General features: G+C 35.5%; 1 protein-coding gene across 1 annotated transcript; it reads right to left on the reverse strand.

Annotated features, from left to right (window-relative positions):
• Positions 1-352: 352 nt before the first annotated feature.
• LOC129359840 (ras guanyl-releasing protein 3-like) lies at positions 353-12,648 on the reverse strand. The gene is made up of 5 exons (XM_055029761.1): positions 12,637-12,648; positions 9,722-9,869; positions 8,935-8,971; positions 8,599-8,748; positions 353-408 (listed from the first exon to the last, which is right to left on the reverse strand). Exons 2-5 carry the CDS (start codon positions 9,842-9,844, stop codon positions 371-373), a joined length of 348 nt encoding a protein of 115 aa, XP_054885736.1. The 5' UTR covers positions 9,845-9,869; positions 12,637-12,648; the 3' UTR covers positions 353-370.
• Positions 12,649-17,386: the final 4,738 nt, after the last annotated feature.

A 17,386-nucleotide genomic window follows, 5' to 3' on the forward strand; every position in this document is an offset into this window, starting at 1 on the left:
ATCTGTATCTAAGTTTAACTTATGTACTATTGTGCTACTTTAAAATTCTTATTCCAACAGTCCCCAGCCTTAAAAACTTTGCTGGATGGTTGTGCTTTAGGTGCACGTGCAAGTTGGTTGTATTGTTGCTCTTAGCTCTAAATGGTAAAGTGTAGAGCTTAGGTCTGAAAGTTCTGATTAAATTTTTCCCCTAAAATATTTCAATGGTTGAACAATTCTTAAAATGAAATTCCCATCTTTATAAAAGAGTCAAGTGCATGAACATCATCAGAATGATATTAGTTTTGATCTCAATTATTTTCATTTAAACAGATAATATAATAATTGGATTTTCACAAGAGTTGCAACTTACCTCTGTTTAGGTTTAGGTTCAGGTGAAAGGAACCTCCTCTGTCTCTTGTAGGTATCCTGAAAGTTGAGTAAAGTTGAGGAGTTAAAATTTTCAACAGGGCCTGCCCATTTTGGGGGATTTTTAAGTTTCTTGTTTTTCAATTTTTCTTATTTTAAATTGCTTTTGTAAATATTGTCAATGTAAAGCTGCAGATGTCCAGCATTAGCATAAGTGTACATGAAAATGCTACGAAAACAGTTTGAAAACTGATGCATATTGTACTTCCATATTTTACTCTTGTCTGTGTATCGACAAAAACAATTTAATGGGAAAGATAGTGAATCACATTATGCATATGTAACGGGTAATAGATACAGATGAAATTCTTGCTAAAATATGTTTTGTAATTACTATGTGATGAATGGTTTTTGGCGCCCCTACTGGTTGCCTATAAATAGAAAGCTAAACCGTAAATTAGACGCAGTCTGTTCAGCGCTCTACTGTGTATGCGGAGAGCTGGTGAACCAGTAGTGGAGCTCACTGTGCTAATTTGTGTTGACCATTTATTACAGAAAATTCAACCAACTGGCCTCCTTTGTGTGTATGACGGGACGGGCATAAGGGGAAGCCGTTACACATAACAAAACGTACATACAACAAGCTGTGGAGCTTGTTTTAACCTACTAGCTATTGCTTGGATTAATGCCACAAAATAATTATACATATTAACTTATTGAATTTTTGGAGTACAAACTTCTTATCGCACTCTGACATAAAAACAATCTAATTAACGGATTACTTTTAAAAAACCTGTTAATTATTGTTAAGAATTAAAAAGAGGAATAACTTGATTTAGCTCGTTAATTAATTCTTAGTCCCGAATTCCTGTGTCTGTGTAAGTGTGCAGAGAGAAAAGAGCAATCGTACGACGTCAGACTTCAGATATTCAGAGTTTTATCCAGAGAAAATCAATGCAAGAAGAATGTTACAATAATCATCTCACCTAGAACATCAAAAGTCCAAGACATTACAGAACAGAGACAAAGAACTGAGTAAAAAAGACAGAAGATGCATCCTCCGGGAAACTCTACTCAGCACAAAGAGATTCCAACTTCTGCTGTAAACCAAATCATTTTATAGAATGCGTAATCTCATCATTTAAATATATGCATTAGGAGGTGTGTTCTTTTCCTTTGTGTGGGCTGTCTTAATGTTAATTTTATTACCTCCTGCTCAAGAGCCCCAAAGGCAGATATATGGCCCGGCTCTTTTCGTACCTGCCGCTGTCCAGTTTGATATAGAGTGCAGCTGCAGCGCTATCTTCCCAAGCTGTTTTTCACAAAAAAATCGTTTGTATTTAACCAAGCTTGCACACAATGTAATGCTAAATAATGACTATAAGTTTGGATCTAATAAGTAACTATTTAAAAACATGCTTAAAGAAATATAGTTAATTCTAATATAAATAAAATTATTTATAAAAAGTTTTAAGATCCTAGTGAACTTTTGAACCATGCTCAGGAATTTGTTAATTGCCTGGCATATAGGCTCCTTATCTCAAGAGATCCAAGGAGTCTAGGCCTATGTTTCTGTTTCTTCTGTCTGATCTCCTTTTAAGAATTTATCTGCGTTTCAGAGATTGAGCCGTTGTTTTTAGTTTCATCTAAATTTATATGAACCTAGAGTGTACTTTAACTTTCTATGTTATATTTTATATGTGTCAAAGCTATCCTGTGCAGTATTGTGCTAACTTAAAATTCTATGTCAACAATATGCTATAACAAGGTTAGCACGATTTGACGGTTAACCTGCAGCTAGCTCATGTTGCTAAAACAACGAACTATGTACATAACACCACAAGATCAAAAAGCATTCAAAACGAAGGAGTCTAAACAAAATCAAAAAGGCGAACCTACCTTTTACTGACTCTTAACGCAGTAGCAAAGGTTGGACCTTGGATTTAAGATCATATTTAACTGGGAGTTGGAGCACGCTGTTATTCTAAGGAGAATTGTATCCAACTGCTCCGGTATCTCATAATTATGACTTTGAAAGTCGAAATTATGACTTTGAATCTCATAATTATGACTTTAAATCTCAAAATTATGACTTTGAAAGTTGATTATGACTTTGAATCTCATAATTATGACTTTGAATCTCAAAATTATGACTTAGAAAGTCGAAATTATGACTTTGAATCTCATAATTATGACTTTGAATCTCAAAATTATGACTTAGAAAGTCGAAATTATGACTTTGAATCTCATAATTATGACTTTGAATCTCAAAATTATGACTTTGAAAGTCGAAATTATGACTTTGAATCTCATAATTATGACTTTAAATCTCAAAATTATGACTTTGAAAGTTGATATTATGACTTTGAATCTCATAATTATGACTTTGAATCTCAAAATTATGACTTAGAAAGTCGAAATTATGACTTTGAATCTCATAATTATGACTTTGAATCTCAAAATTATGACTTTGAAAGTCGATATTATGACTTTGAATCTCATAATTATGACTTTGAAAGTCGAAATTATGACTTTGAATCTCATAATTATGACTTTGAATCTAATAATTATGACTTTGAAAGTCGAAATTATGACTTTGAATCTCATAATTATGACTTCGAATCTCATAATTATGACTCTTAATCTCATAATTATGACTTTGAATCTCATAATTATGACTCTGAATCTCATAATTATGACTTTGAATCTCATAATTATGACTGAATCTCATAATTATGACTCTGAATCTCATAATTATGACTCTGAATCTCATAATTATGACTTTGAATCTCATGATTATGACTTTGAATCTCATAATTATGACTTTGAATGTCATAATTATGACTCTGAATCTCATAATTATGACTCTGAATCTCATAATTATGACTGAATCTCATGATTATGACTTTGAATTTCATAATTGACTTTGAAAGTCAAAATTATGACTTTGAATCTCATAATTATGACTTTGAAAGTCGAAATTATGACTTTGAATCTCATAATTATGACTTTGAATCTCATAATTATGACTTTGAAAGTCGAAATTATGACTTTGAATCTAATAATTATGACTTTGAAAGTCGAAATTATGACTTTGAATCTCATAATTATGACTCTTAATCTCATAATTATGACTCTTAATCTCCCAAACCATAAAAAAAACAAAAAACAGATGATATCCTTTTTGGGGTTGACTAACTATTGTCGAAACTGGGTGCCTAATTATGCAGAAATTGTGGCAGCTCTGAATAAATTAATGTATAAAATTTTTTTAAAATGTCTTCTTTGTTGTGGGCAGATGAAGCAGAAGAAGCACTTTGCAAACTAAAACAGACCCTCCTGTCAAGCGCTGCGTTAGCGTTACCAGATTATCAATACGAAACCTTTTGTTCAGATGGTGGATTGTAAAGGTCATGTCATAACCTCGGTGCTAGTCCAACAGCATATTTTTCTTCAAAACTTGATAGTGTAGCATGTGCCTTACCACATTGTGTGAGAGCTGTAGTTGCTGCTTCTATGGCAGTAGAAGTTAGTGCTCCTATAGTTCTTTTTCACCCATTAACATTAAAAGTAACGCATGCAGAATTATTAAAAGAATTATTATAAGTCATGCACCTACTAAAACAGCTAGCAATCTGTAAATGTGCGGCGCACACTGCAGGGACAGATAAGGTGTCCCTAGGGAATGCTTTCGAAGACAAAATAATTTTTAAAAAGCAGCTGAGGGAGAGATAAATGTATTACATGTGGATGAAAAAATAAAATTTTTGAAAGAAACTTTAAGAGACATGCAACAATTAAGTCCTCAAAATGAAAAGGATTTATGGATAAAAAAATGGAGCAAAATTGGAAAATTATATGAAACTAAACCTATTTTACCAAGAAAAAAAAAATCTGTATAAATGGGCTGCAATATTGAGCCATGGCGTTTTGCATGTCTCAACAGGGGGGATGGTAGGATACATCGACATTACACTACTTATGGATTTATTTCTTATTTTAAAAATTTCTGTAGGGCCTGTTTGATATGTGCTACACATAACTCTCAGGGCAATCTAAGACCACGTAGAGGAAAATTTCCTACTCTGCAATATCCATTTCAAGTAATGCACATGGACTTCATAGAATTGAATAAAAGTGAAGGACAAAAGTATTGTTTAGTAATAATTGATGCTTTTCTAAATGGATTGAACTTTTCACTAAAAACCCAGATGCAGCGGAAAAGCCAACTTGGATACATTTAACACACTGCAAAAAGTAATTTAATTTCAAAAGTAATTGGGAAGCAAGCTCAGGACGCTCACCGACCTACAGGGGAAAGTCCAGGTTACAAAGGGGGTTAAACCAAATAGTTTTTCCGTCTCAAAACTGGTGAAGTTTGTCCACACCCTGTAGTGTCTTTAGGAGCAGACAGACTTGCACATTAATGAAAATAACAAGCGAATATATCTTTTTGTTTTAATTTTGTGTTGTCATCTGGGAACAATTCATGTCATAAATGAAAATGTATTTCTTGTAGCACTGTTTACAGAATGAGGATGGGTATTCAGGTATGTTTTCCACCTAGTTCTATTATCATTTTTTTAGTCTCCTGGGCAAGTATGACATCAGTAAACTACAGAGATTAAACTTGATATATGACAAATGATGTTTTAACATCGGACTGTTCTCTCTGTGAACAATGAATTTAACCTTGTCTTTCGTGCAGATGTCTGGTGGTGGTGCAGTGGTGACAAAACTTTTAATAGATTACCTAGGAAGGTAACAGGGATGTGTGCATTAATTTCTTTGTTATTGCCTGTTTGCGTTTATCCTGTGACTGCTGATCATTTAATTCATGCTTTAACTAATGTTGTACCTCAGCAGTGGCGTCAGTTGCAGAAGCGAGACCTGACCTGGTGGAATAATGATCCTACATACATCGATGCCATTGGTGTCCCCCGTGGTGTACCAGATGAGTATAAATTGGCCGACCAAACTGCAGCAGAATTTGAGTCCACAATTTGTTGGTGGTGCACATTAAACAAAAACGTTGACAGAATCAATTACATCCATTACAATGTACAAAAACTGGGCAACTGGACACAAGCAGGCTTCGAGGCGGTGCACGAGCAGCTGGCCGCTACATCACTGATGGCTTTCCAGAACCGTATTGCACTTGACATGGTGCTGGCTGAACGAGGGGGAGTGTGTGCAATCTTTGGTGAAAGATGCTGCACTTTTCTACCCAACAACACAGCGGCTGATGGCAGCCTGACGAAGGCCATTGAGGGGCTCCGTACCCTTAATGGTAAGCTGAAGGAGTTCTCTGGAGTGAATACTTCCAGGTGGGACGACTGGATGAATGTTTTTGGAAAGAGCCAAACCCTTGTGTCCTCTGCTTTAGTGTCGATGGCTGTCTTTGCTGCCATTCTAACCTTGTGTGGATGCTGTTGTATTCCTTGCCTGCATTCTTTGTTTAATCGTCTCATCACTACAACAATTTAGCCCATGGGGAACCAGATGATGCCGATGTATCCCTTATTGGCGAGAGAACCTGAGTCTAACAGAGAAAGCTCTGATGAGGACTCTTTTGATGTGTATCCTGATTCTAAGTTTTGGACTGAGTATAAACTTTGAGTGTAAACATGTTTGCTTTCTTAAAAATGAACTCCTAGTTGAAAATCGTTTGGAGTGGCTGTTTAGGAGGGATATGAGAATTAGAACAAATATTTGATAAACAGGGGGAAATGTTGGAGAAATTGTGATATTATTAATCAATTATTTGTTATTCTCATTGATCTTTATAATGTATCTTTATTTTATGCTTTCCTTTAAGTTAATCTCATTATAGAATTAAGAATGTTTCTTGTACTGTTCATTTACTCTGATTCCTTTCTCAGAAGGCCTCACTGACAGAGAGCAGAAACAAAATCTTCCTGCAGGTTTACCTCTTGGTGAAGAGCTCTGCTTCGGTTGAATAAAACCATCATTGCTAAGATCACTACATATTTTATTAATCTTTGTGCCTGGAAGGAGATTATCTAGTACAGAATGATTGTGTGTTAGTTAGTGAATAACATTTGACGCTGTAGCTGTTTGCCCCTCCCTTTAGAGCTACAGCGTCCTTGTGATTAGGGATCCTAGAAACAATAAATTAGAGGAGCAGACAAAATATGCTGTAGGAGATTGTAAGTGAAGCACATCTCTGTCCGTTCTCCTCGCGAGTGAAAAAGAATCTAACTCTTTTGTCTTTTCTGCCTTTGTTAATGTATGTTTAACAGGTGTTAACCCTAACACAAATGAACTAAACAGTATAAAAATCATCACTATGTATACCACAATCTCACACAACAGTACTTTCTTAAGGACACAGAAGACTGTAGTTCCAATTCAGCTTTAAACAAAATTTTCCACAAATTGCTCAAAAGAAAGTGCACAAAGACAGAGTTACATGTGACTATTACAATATATCTTTACTCAAGAGGAAGTGAAAAGCCATCCCAAAACTTACTTAATAAAAAAAAATAGTTAAAATGCCTCCTAGGTACATAACCCAAGTGTCATAAATAAATTCTGGTTAAAGTAAAACAAAAACTCAACAGCAACTTTGAGGCCTGGCTCCACTTTTATCAAGAGATTGGTGAAAAGTTATCAATCTCTTGATAACTTTTCATCCTCTATGCCTCTAATCCATATTGACTTAATATGAAACTGATAGCTCTGTGTCCCATGAAAAAGTTTGTTAAAGTTCATGGAGAACTCTAACAAAAAGTCACAAATGCTCAAAAATGACCCTTTGATCTAAAGTGGCCGACTTCCTTATGGGTTTAGAGAATACCTCCAAAGACATTATGTTCTAGTTTTAACTACGTCCAACATTTTAGCTCTTTACGTTTCACTAGTTGGCCTATTTCAAGTATGGAGGTTGCTGTAGAGCCATTAGGTTATGCCCTTTTCCGATTCCATTAAAATAAATTTCAGGTGGAGGAATATTTTGGGTAGTATTAGTATATTTTTCAGATCTCGGCGCGGTCTCGCACATTAATTGGGGCAAACTAATAAATAAACGTTCTGTTCAAAAACAACATACAGCTACAGCGTGCCACACAGCTTTCAAATCGGTAATGAACAGTGACTCTGTCCAAACCTGCACAGCTTAAGATGTGAGTCCACTTCATTTAAATGAATGGAACTGTGATCTGTTGGATATGTCTAACTTTAGCAACACTTTAAATGTAATGTTCTGTGTTACATTTCATTCTTTGCACGTTGTTTTCTTTCCTAGTATCTCTGGCAACAATATTCATCATGTTTGGTATTGTTGCAATTATAATAAAATAATTTTGAATGAAATAAGCATATTATACACAGCAATGCTAAGAATATCATAAACATAAAAAAACATTTTGCTGAGGTACATTATTTGTTTTGAAATGATCTCAAATTGGCAGGTTACTGATGAATCCTGTTTCAATATTTTAATTGATTGTCAGCCATATTTAAAACATCAAACAAATATTGATGGGTTTTTGAAAGGCAATAAATAACTATTTGAAATGCTCCACATGTAAAAGAAAATGTACTTTTATCATGCAAATGATAACAAGTAGATAATATTTCAGATTTACAAAGAGAAATAGATTTTCCAGTTGCACATTAAATTTGAACACAAACTGAACAAAAATAACTCTGAGTAACAGAGAGATGGTTTTGCCACACTGTTAATATTTCTACTGAACTAAAGTCCAGCACCTCAGTATTCAGGAACTTAACACTGAATACAATAAGCTGTTTCTAAGGACGAGGAGTGACCCATTGCAGTTTTCACGCTGACTGCTGATTACGATATTTAAAATCCTGACCTGCCAATTCTGATACTGATTTATTTATTTATTTTTTAATTTTATCTGAAATGTTAATGAATATAGTGAGAAAGTTGTTGAGTCGGCAGCAAAGTGGGTGTGGGGCTGATTATTGGTGAACGCAAAAATGCAGACGTGACCTGGTGGGCGGGGCTGACAGTCAAACCTCTCATGGCAGAGCAAAAGAGGACAGTGGCTGATTTTTAGACCTTCATTGATCAGATCGGTAGATAATATTGGCTTCATATGTAAATATCGGCCGATCTGGCAAAATGAAGAACAATGGACTACACCACTACAGACTTACATTTATTTACTCTTATGAAAAGGCGAACTCATGACAACATTCAGTCCAATCTTGATAACACCAGAATATTGCTTATGAGTAACAGTATCTGAAAACAACCTTTACAGGTGGGCAGCGTTGGGCTGTTGGGCAGAGAGCTGTGGGTCAGCCTGGCTGGAGAGCCGCTGCTTACAGAGCCTGAGCCAATCAGCTTCCTGCAGGCCAGAACCAGCAGTTCCCGACATTGTTTATGACAGTTAACACCACAGTCTGCAAGGCAAAACATTTCCTGGCTCAAATCATCCCTGCAGTATTCAAGCAGCATCAATAAAAAATAATATATAGAGAATAATTATAGCTACTGCTAATAAATTTGGTGTCAAAAAAAGAGAGGAAATGTAAAAAAGTGAATTCATATCCATGACAGTCACTCTTAGAATAAAGCAGCAGACGCACCTTTGCACTTGTATCCCTGCTTGATGATTCCCCAGAGCTGCACACACGGAAGGAGAAAAAGATGGAAATGTTACATAATGGAGAGAAAACAGACACAATCACAGCAGTCTACTGGGCTTCATGCCAACCTCTGGGAGTCCAGAACAGGTGTCAGAAAACACAAGTGGACTGGCAAGCTGCTTAGGACCAACAGGCCACCAGGGGGCCCAGAAGAACATCTAATTTCTTACACAAAGTGTAGTACTCCCAAATTCCAACCTGCAGCTACATTTCTTATTTGACTTTAACATTTCTCTTGGTCATTTATGGAGAAAATGAAAAACTCTCTAATGTAGGATCCAGAGAACTCACAAATATGTCAAACTTTTGTCATAATGTGACGGATTCCATCCATCCATCCTCAGACCCTGTTAATAAGATGATCAGCTTTCATCTCCACAGTTTTTGCCCTTTTTACAGAATCACTGATGAGCAGAACTGCAGTGATTATTGTGTGCATGTGATTCAGTCTGCCACCTGCTGGACGCCAGAGGTCCTGCTTCTGCCTTCTGGTGGTTCACACTTCCCTTCAAGCAACATGTGTGAACAAACACAGCTAGAATCTGGACTTAGAAGAGAACCTACCTGTCATCACCTGCTCCACCTTTCTTACATTTTTACAAGCTGTTCATTTTTAACCCGGTTTTCTGTAATTTAGTCATTCCAAAGTAAAAGATGACATTATGTTTGAACACATTCAGCATGTTTGGTTTCAATAAACATAATTCACTTGTGTTGAAATACATACAAATCCAGCACAATGTTCACAGAAGGTTGGCTTCAGATAGGTCATCTCCTGAAAGTTGTGAATGAATCCTGGTCCCATCTTACACTGGAGCAGAGGGTTGGCCCGGAGGAAATACGCCACCATCTCATCCTTGCTGATCAATCCGTCTCTGAGGAAGACATGCAGAGGAAGATGAGGAGGAGGAAACAGGAGCATCAGCTCAGCTGGAAATCTTTTAGTCATGGACAAAGTTTATGGCAGTGATGCAAATGTGTTTGGCTTTTAAATTGATAAATATTCATTGTTTTGGGGACAGGGAGTATTTTTTTCTGCTTGCTTCTTTTTGATGGTTTTAATGCTGATTGGCACACAAATAACTCTAAAAGTCCAGGTTGCTGTGGCAACTGGTGAACCTCAAAAACAACACACAGACTGGACGGAGGAAAGGACCCGACTAGACGTGACCAGACGGGGACCTGACCAGAAACAAGGGACACAGGTGGGTTAAATGTGTTTGGCTTTTAAATTGATAAATATTCATTGTTTTGGGGACAGGGAGTCTTTTTTTCTGCTTGCTTCCTTTTGCTTCTTTAGATCAATGCAGAGTTGTATGATTTTTGTTTCACACTGAAAGAAAATGCAGGAATCAATACAATCTAAGCAGCATAAAAATAGAGGCAACACATCCCACAATCTAGCAGCCAAGCAATTGCATAAAATAACCTTATGACCTTTCAAATGCTCCTCTCTGGTGATTTTTTTGATGTTTTTAATGTTGCTCCAGTGTAAGGGGAAACTCTATTTATGACATAGTGATATAAATAAATTGGTGTGAATTCAGGACAAATCAATAATTTGATGAACACATCAGGATGGAGGAAGTATGGGTCGGTTTGGAAGCTAGCAATTTCCAACTTTTGTAAATATCACCGTCTATGATCCCCAATCAGGTTTGTTACGTTCACAGACAAGTTATCTCCACTCCAACAAGAAGAAGCCACCAAGAAACTGGTAAAAACAACTTGGATAAATAACTGAAGTCACTCTGTTCAGTTCTCCCATCCTTCACTGCCGACGTCCGTCATGGCGCCTCCAATGATGAAGTCAAGCAGTTGCAAAGGGTTAATAGTTTCAATCATGCAGAACTGATCTGACTGTTGCTATAGCAACGATCAGAAGCAAGACATTGTCCAGAACTACAGTGAGCTCATTGTAGCTATGACCTCATCAATGACTTAGATCTATGACATAGTTCTATGTCATAGATCTAAGAACCTCTGAGGCTATAAAAACTTGCATCTCAAAACCTCAGCTTTCAGTTGCAATTCTGTTTAGCCATGTCTTTGGATCTGAAAGCGATTGGAACGACATTTTTCTTTCCTGTGTCTTTTGGGCTTGGTTATTTGGCCAGCACAGCCATCAGGAAAACATTGAATGTTATCCTGCCAAACCTACAATTTGGAATGCCATCTAAGGATGAGGACCTGGATGTCTTTGATTCCTTCCTCTTCAATCCTTCTCCGGCTGGAGAAGAGAGTGACGGATAGACTTCCCTACCAGGAAGAGTGGCCGGATGATTTTAACGCTTTTCTCTTCAATCCTTCTCCGGCTGGAGAGGATTGCTCAGAGGATAATCTTCCCTCTGCACAATGGATGGATGATTATGATGTGATAGATGCCTATCTTTTCAGCCTTCACCACCTGCGACGCAAACTTCTCGGCTGGAGAAGTTTGCGTCGCTTCAACCAAAGATGAAGCAAAATCAACAGTGTGGAAGAGACTCCTCAGCTAGGAGTCTCTGAACTAAAAACAAGGAAAAGCCGGAAGAGCCGACGTCTGCAACAAAAGAGGACGTAAAAGACATCGGCGTGGAAGAGACTCCTCAGCCAGGAGTCTCTGAACTAAACAAGGAAAAGCCGGAAGAGCGACGTCTGTAACAAAAGAGGACGTAAAAGACATCGGCGTGGAAGAGACTCCTCAGCCAGGAGTCTCTGAACTAAACAAAGAAAAGCCGGAAGAGCCGACATCAACAAAGGAGGACGTAAAAGACATCGATGTGGAAGATGTAAACAAAGAGAAGCCTAAAGAGCAGAAAGCTTCTCCTCCATCAAAAAGAGCCCTAGAAGATTGGACTCCAAAAGATTCTTTTAGTTTTCTTCCAAAACAAACTTCCCCGGCTGGGGAAGCTTTGAAGATTAGGAGGTTTTCACCTCTACTCCCCCACCCACCTGTGGAAATTTGGGATGATAAGAAGGCAGTGAAGAGAAGTAAGAAGGCATGTTGTCGATTATCTTGACTGCCTGATTTTAAGTATGTAGCATCTTGTTTTTTTCACTTTTCATTTTGATGAAAAGTGAAAAAACTTGCGAAACAGAGGTCTTGGGTTTGAATCCTGGCCTGGGTTCAAACCCAAGACCTCTTGATCTCCATGAGCATGAGTGGGTTCTCTCCGGGTACTCCGGCTTCCTCCCACAGTACAAAAAGATTTTTTAGATAAAAAGTGCGTACATTGGGTTATGCCTTTGTGATTTCTAGGCTGTTTCTCATTCTGTCTAGTTTCTAGTTTGAAGTGTCACTTTGTGTCTGATGAATAAAACTTCAATCCAGCTGAGTTTACCAGTTAGTAAATGATTGCAAACACACATCAAATTTGCCATTTCTCAAAGAAGAATGTCTCAGACAAATTGTTTAATCCCACAAAATCAACATTACTTTGAGTTTGGTGATGAGGAAATGCAAACTGAGGGGATGAAATCCCAATCATCAATTCATTTTTAAAAAGCAAACCTTCCATCTTCCTTGAGCATTACTGCAGACTGTAAGTAAAGCATAGACCAATCGCCACACGTTTTCCACAATCCACCAAATGGTTCATAAATTAGTTAAATTGATTTGCTATGACAGCAAACAGATGCGTCAGTTTTTTTCACACTCACTGATCTTTATCCAAAACACAAAATGAGTCCAGAAATGGGAAATTAGCTGCAATACTCTCAAAGTCTTCTTGTGATATATAGCCATCCTGGTCATAGTCATAATTTCTGAAAACGTAGCTCTGATAGTCGTGAACTGCAGACGAATGGGAATTATTGCCAAGACTCATTTGTATGAATCATTTTCAAAGAGGCTATGCAATGTAGTTTAGCTCTATTTGGATTTTAATGTTACAATCAGTTAAATGAAAGACACAACCAGCTGCTTACTGTAAAATTTTATGCAGGAAGGTTAAAAAAAATAAAAAAACTGGATTCAGCTGAAAATTTAGGAAGCAAAAAACAAAGATATGGGTAAAAAAAAGTAATTTATATGGAAGCCCATTTCCGCCAAGGAAAAATAAGACCAACAGGAAGTCATAATTTCGACTTTCAAAGTCATAATTATGAGATTCAAAGTCATAATTATGAGATTTGAAGTCATAATTATGAGATTCAGAGTCATAATTATAAGATTCAAAGTTATAATTTCGACTTTCAAAGTCATAATTATGAGATTCAAAGTCATAATTATGAGATTTGAAGTCATAATTATGAGATTCAAAGTCATAATTATAAGATTCAGAGTCATAATTATGAGATTCAAAGTCATAATTATGAGATTCAAAGTCATAATCATGAGATTCAGAGTCATAATTATAAGATTCAAAGTTATAATTTCGACTTTCAAAGTCATAATTATGAGATTCAAAGTCATAATTATGAGATTTGAAGTCATAATTATGAGATTCAAAGTCATAATTATAAGATTCAGAGTCATAATTATGAGATTCAAAGTCATAATTATGAGATTCAAAGTCATAATCATGAGATTCAGAGTCATAATTATAAGATTCAAAGTTATATTTTCGACTTTCAAAGTCATAATTATGAGATTCAAAGTCATAATTATGAGATTTGAAGTCATAATTATGAGATTCAAAGTCATAATTATAGATTCAGAGTCATAATTATGAGATTCAAAGTCATAATTATGAGATTCAAAGTCATAATCATGAGATTCAGAGTCATAATTATGAGATCCAGAGTCATAATTATGAGATTCAGTCATAATTATGAGATTCAGTCATAATTATGAGATTCAGAGTCATAATTATGAGATTCAAGTCATAATTATGAGATTCAGTCATAATTATGAGATTCAAGTCAGAATTATGAGATTCAAAGTCATAATTTTGACTTTCAAAGTCAATTATGAATTCAAGTCATAATCATGAGATTCAGTCATAATTATGAGATTCAGAGTCATAATTATGAGATTCAGAGTCATAATTATGAGATTCAAAGTCATAATCATGAGATTCAAGTCATAATTATGAGATTCAGAGTCATAATTATGAGATTCAGAGTCATAATTATGAGATTCAAAGTCATAATCATGAGATTCAAAGTCATAATTATGAGATTCAGAGTCATAATTATGAGATTCAAAGTCATATTTATGAGATTCAAAGTCTTAATTATGAGATTCAGTCATAATTATGAGATTAAGAGTCATAATTATGAGATTCAAAGTCATAATTCGACTTTCAAAGTCATAATTATGAGATTCAAAGTCATAATTATGAGATTCAGAGTCATAATTATGAGATTCAAGTCATAATTATGAGATTCAAAGTCTTAATTATGAGATTCAGTCATAATTATGAGATTAAGAGTCATAATTATGAGATTCAAAGTCATAATTCGACTTTCAAAGTCATAATTATGAGATTCAGAGTCATAATTATGAGATTCAAAGTCATAATTATGAGATTAAGAGTCATAATTATGAGATTAAGAGTCATAATTATGAGATTCAAAGTCATAATTTCAACTTTCAAAGTCATAATTATTAGATTCAAAGTCATAATTATGAGATTCAAAGTCATAATTTCGAATTTCAAAGTCATAATTATGAGATTCAAAGTCATAATTTTGACTTTCAAAGTCAATTATGAAATTCAAAGTCATAATCATGAGATTCAGTCATAATTATGAGATTCAGAGTCATAATTATGAGATTCAGAGTCATAATTATGACATTCAAAGTCATAATTATGAGATTCAAAGTCATAATCATGAGATTCAAAGTCATATTATGAGATTAAGAGTCATAATTTATTAGATTCAAAGTCATAATTATGAGATTCAAAGTCATTTTCGACTTTCAAAGTCATATATTAGATTCAAAGTCATAATTATGAGATTCAAAGTCATAATTTCGACTTTCAAAGTCATAATTTTGAGATTCAAAGTCATAATTATGAGATTAAGAGTCATAATTATGAGATTCAAAGTCATAATTATGAGATTCAAGTCATAATATCAACTTTCAAAGTCATAATTTTGAGATTTAAAGTCATAATTATGAGATTCAAAGTCATAATTTCGACTTTCAAAGTCATAATTTTGAGATTCAAAGTCATAATTATGAGATTCAAAAGTCATAATTTCGACTTTCTAAGTCATAATTTTGAGATTCAAAGTCATAATTATGAGATTCAAAGTCATAATTTCGACTTTCTAAGTCATAATTTTGAGATTCAAAGTCATAATTATGAGATTCAAAGTCATAATATCAACTTTCAAAGTCATAATTTTGAGATTTAAAGTCATAATTATGAGATTCAAAGTCATAATTTCGACTTTCAAAGTCATAATTATGGATACCGGAGCAGTTGGATACAATTCTCCTTAGAATAACAGCGTGCTCCAACTCCCAGTTAAATATGATCTTAAATCCAAGGTCCAACCTTTGCTACTGCGTTAAGAGTCAGTAAAAGGTAGGTTCGCCTTTTGATTTTGTTTAGATTCCTTCGTTTTGAATGCTTTTTGATCGTGTGGTGTTATGTACATCGTTCGTTGTTTTAGCAACATGAGCTAGCTGCAGGTTAACCGTCAAATCGTGCTAACCTTGTTATAGCATATTTAACAGGGTTTTTTAAAAGTAGTCCGTTAATTAGATTGTTTTTATGTCAGAGTGCGATAAGAAGTTTGTACTCCAAAAATTCATAGTTAATATGTATATTATTTTGTGGCATTAATCCAAGCAATAGCTAGTAGGTTAAAACAAGCTCCACAGCTTGTTGTATGTACGTTTTGTTATGTGTAACAGCTTCCCCTTATGCCCGTCCCGTCATACACACAAAGGAGGCCAGTTGGTTGAATTTTCTGTAATAATGGTCAACACAAATTAGCACAGTGAGCTCCACTACTGGTCCACCAGCTCTCCGCATACACAGTAGACGCTGAACAGACTGCGTCTAATTTACGGTTTAGCTTTCTATTTATAGGCAACCAGTAGGGGGCGCCAAAAACCATTCATCACATGGTAATTACAAACATATTTTAGCAAGAATTTCATCTGTATCTATTACCCGTTACATATGCATAATGTGATTCACTATCTTTCCCATTAAATTGTTTTTGTCGATACACAGACAAGTAAAATATGGAAGTACAATATGAATCAGTTTTCAACTGTTTTCGTAGCATTTTCATGTACACTTATGCTAATGCTGGACATCTGCAGCTTTACATTGACAATATTTACAAAAGCAATTTAAAATAAGAAAATTGAAAAACAAAAACTTAAAAATCCCCCAAAATGGGCAGGTCCTGTTGAAAATTTTAACTCCTCAACTTTACTCAACTTTCAGGATACTACAAGAGACAGAGGAGGTTCCTTTCACCTGAACCTAAACCTAACAGAGGTAAGTTGCAACTCTTGTGAAATCCAATTTATTATATTATCTGTTTAAATGAAAATAATTGAGATCAAAACTAATATTCTGATGATGTTCATGCACTTGACTCTTTTATAAAGATGGAAATTTCATTTTAACAATGTTCAACCATTGAAATATTTTAGGGGAAAATGTAATCAGAACTTTCAGACCTAAGCTCTACACTTTACCATTTAGTTGTGGAGACACTGGTAGATTTTTCTTTATTACTTTTATGTAGTTTCTTTATGTATTGGTTTTATTTTTGCAGATCTGTACAGCTGTTTTGTTGTCTATTGTCTTTATTTTAGCAGGAGCTTGAGTCTGAAATACAGTTTCTATCTGTCTTGTAGAGTTGGACAATAAATCAGTTATATGTATCACGATACACACGTGATCGATATCAATAGATAGTAAGTCTGACAGAATATTCAATAGAATATTCTCTGAACTCTGATCCAGAACCACATACCATTCTGGAGGATGCAGGCACAGTCAAGGCTTCTCAACTAGGCCTGTCGCGATAAACGGTAAGTCAAGAAATTGAACGATAAATGAAAACTATCGACGTCATTTCATTTATCGGCTATCGTCTCTGCCTGTATTTTCTCTTTCTATTGATGACGCTGGATGAGAAGCCTCAACTCTGGTGCTATCCACTGACCCCTCCCTTCCTAAAAATGAGGAGGAGGGATTAGTGGACTATTGCATCAGTAGTAAGTGCTCGGATCGCTTTGTATTTCTATTGCTTTAGAGCCCCGTGAGGAGTTAGCAAAGCAAAGAAACAATATCTCAAAGCTCGAAATGGAACCGGTTTCAAAGCCGAATGCAACTGCAGCAGTGTGGGACTATTTCGGATTCAAACCAAATGACCGAGGCGAACCGCTGAACCTTTGCGAGCCGGTATGTCGCATTTGTCATAAAACAGTAGCAACTAAGAGCAACATACACCAACTTGCACGTGCACCTGAAGCACAACCATCCAG

This window comes from Poeciliopsis prolifica, unplaced genomic scaffold (genome assembly GCF_027474105.1).
Source record: "Poeciliopsis prolifica strain line A6 unplaced genomic scaffold, Auburn_PproV2 SCAFFOLD005, whole genome shotgun sequence".
In the NCBI taxonomy this organism is placed as follows: Eukaryota; Metazoa; Chordata; class Actinopteri; order Cyprinodontiformes; family Poeciliidae; genus Poeciliopsis; species Poeciliopsis prolifica.

Bases quoted from the DNA above. Each gene is read 5' to 3' on its own strand.
- LOC129359840 (XM_055029761.1), bottom strand. From the start codon at position 9,844: ATGGTGGCGTATTTCCTCCGGGCCAACCCTCTGCTCCAGTGTAAGATG. The intron at 8,972-9,721 runs GTATGTATTTCA...CCGTGTGTGCAG, and splicing joins GTGAACATTGTGCTGGATTT to CTCTGGGGAATCATCAAGCA. The intron at 409-8,598 runs GTTGTTTTCAGA...CTCAACTTTCAG, and splicing joins AACGCTGCCCACCTGTAAAG to GATACCTACAAGAGACAGAG.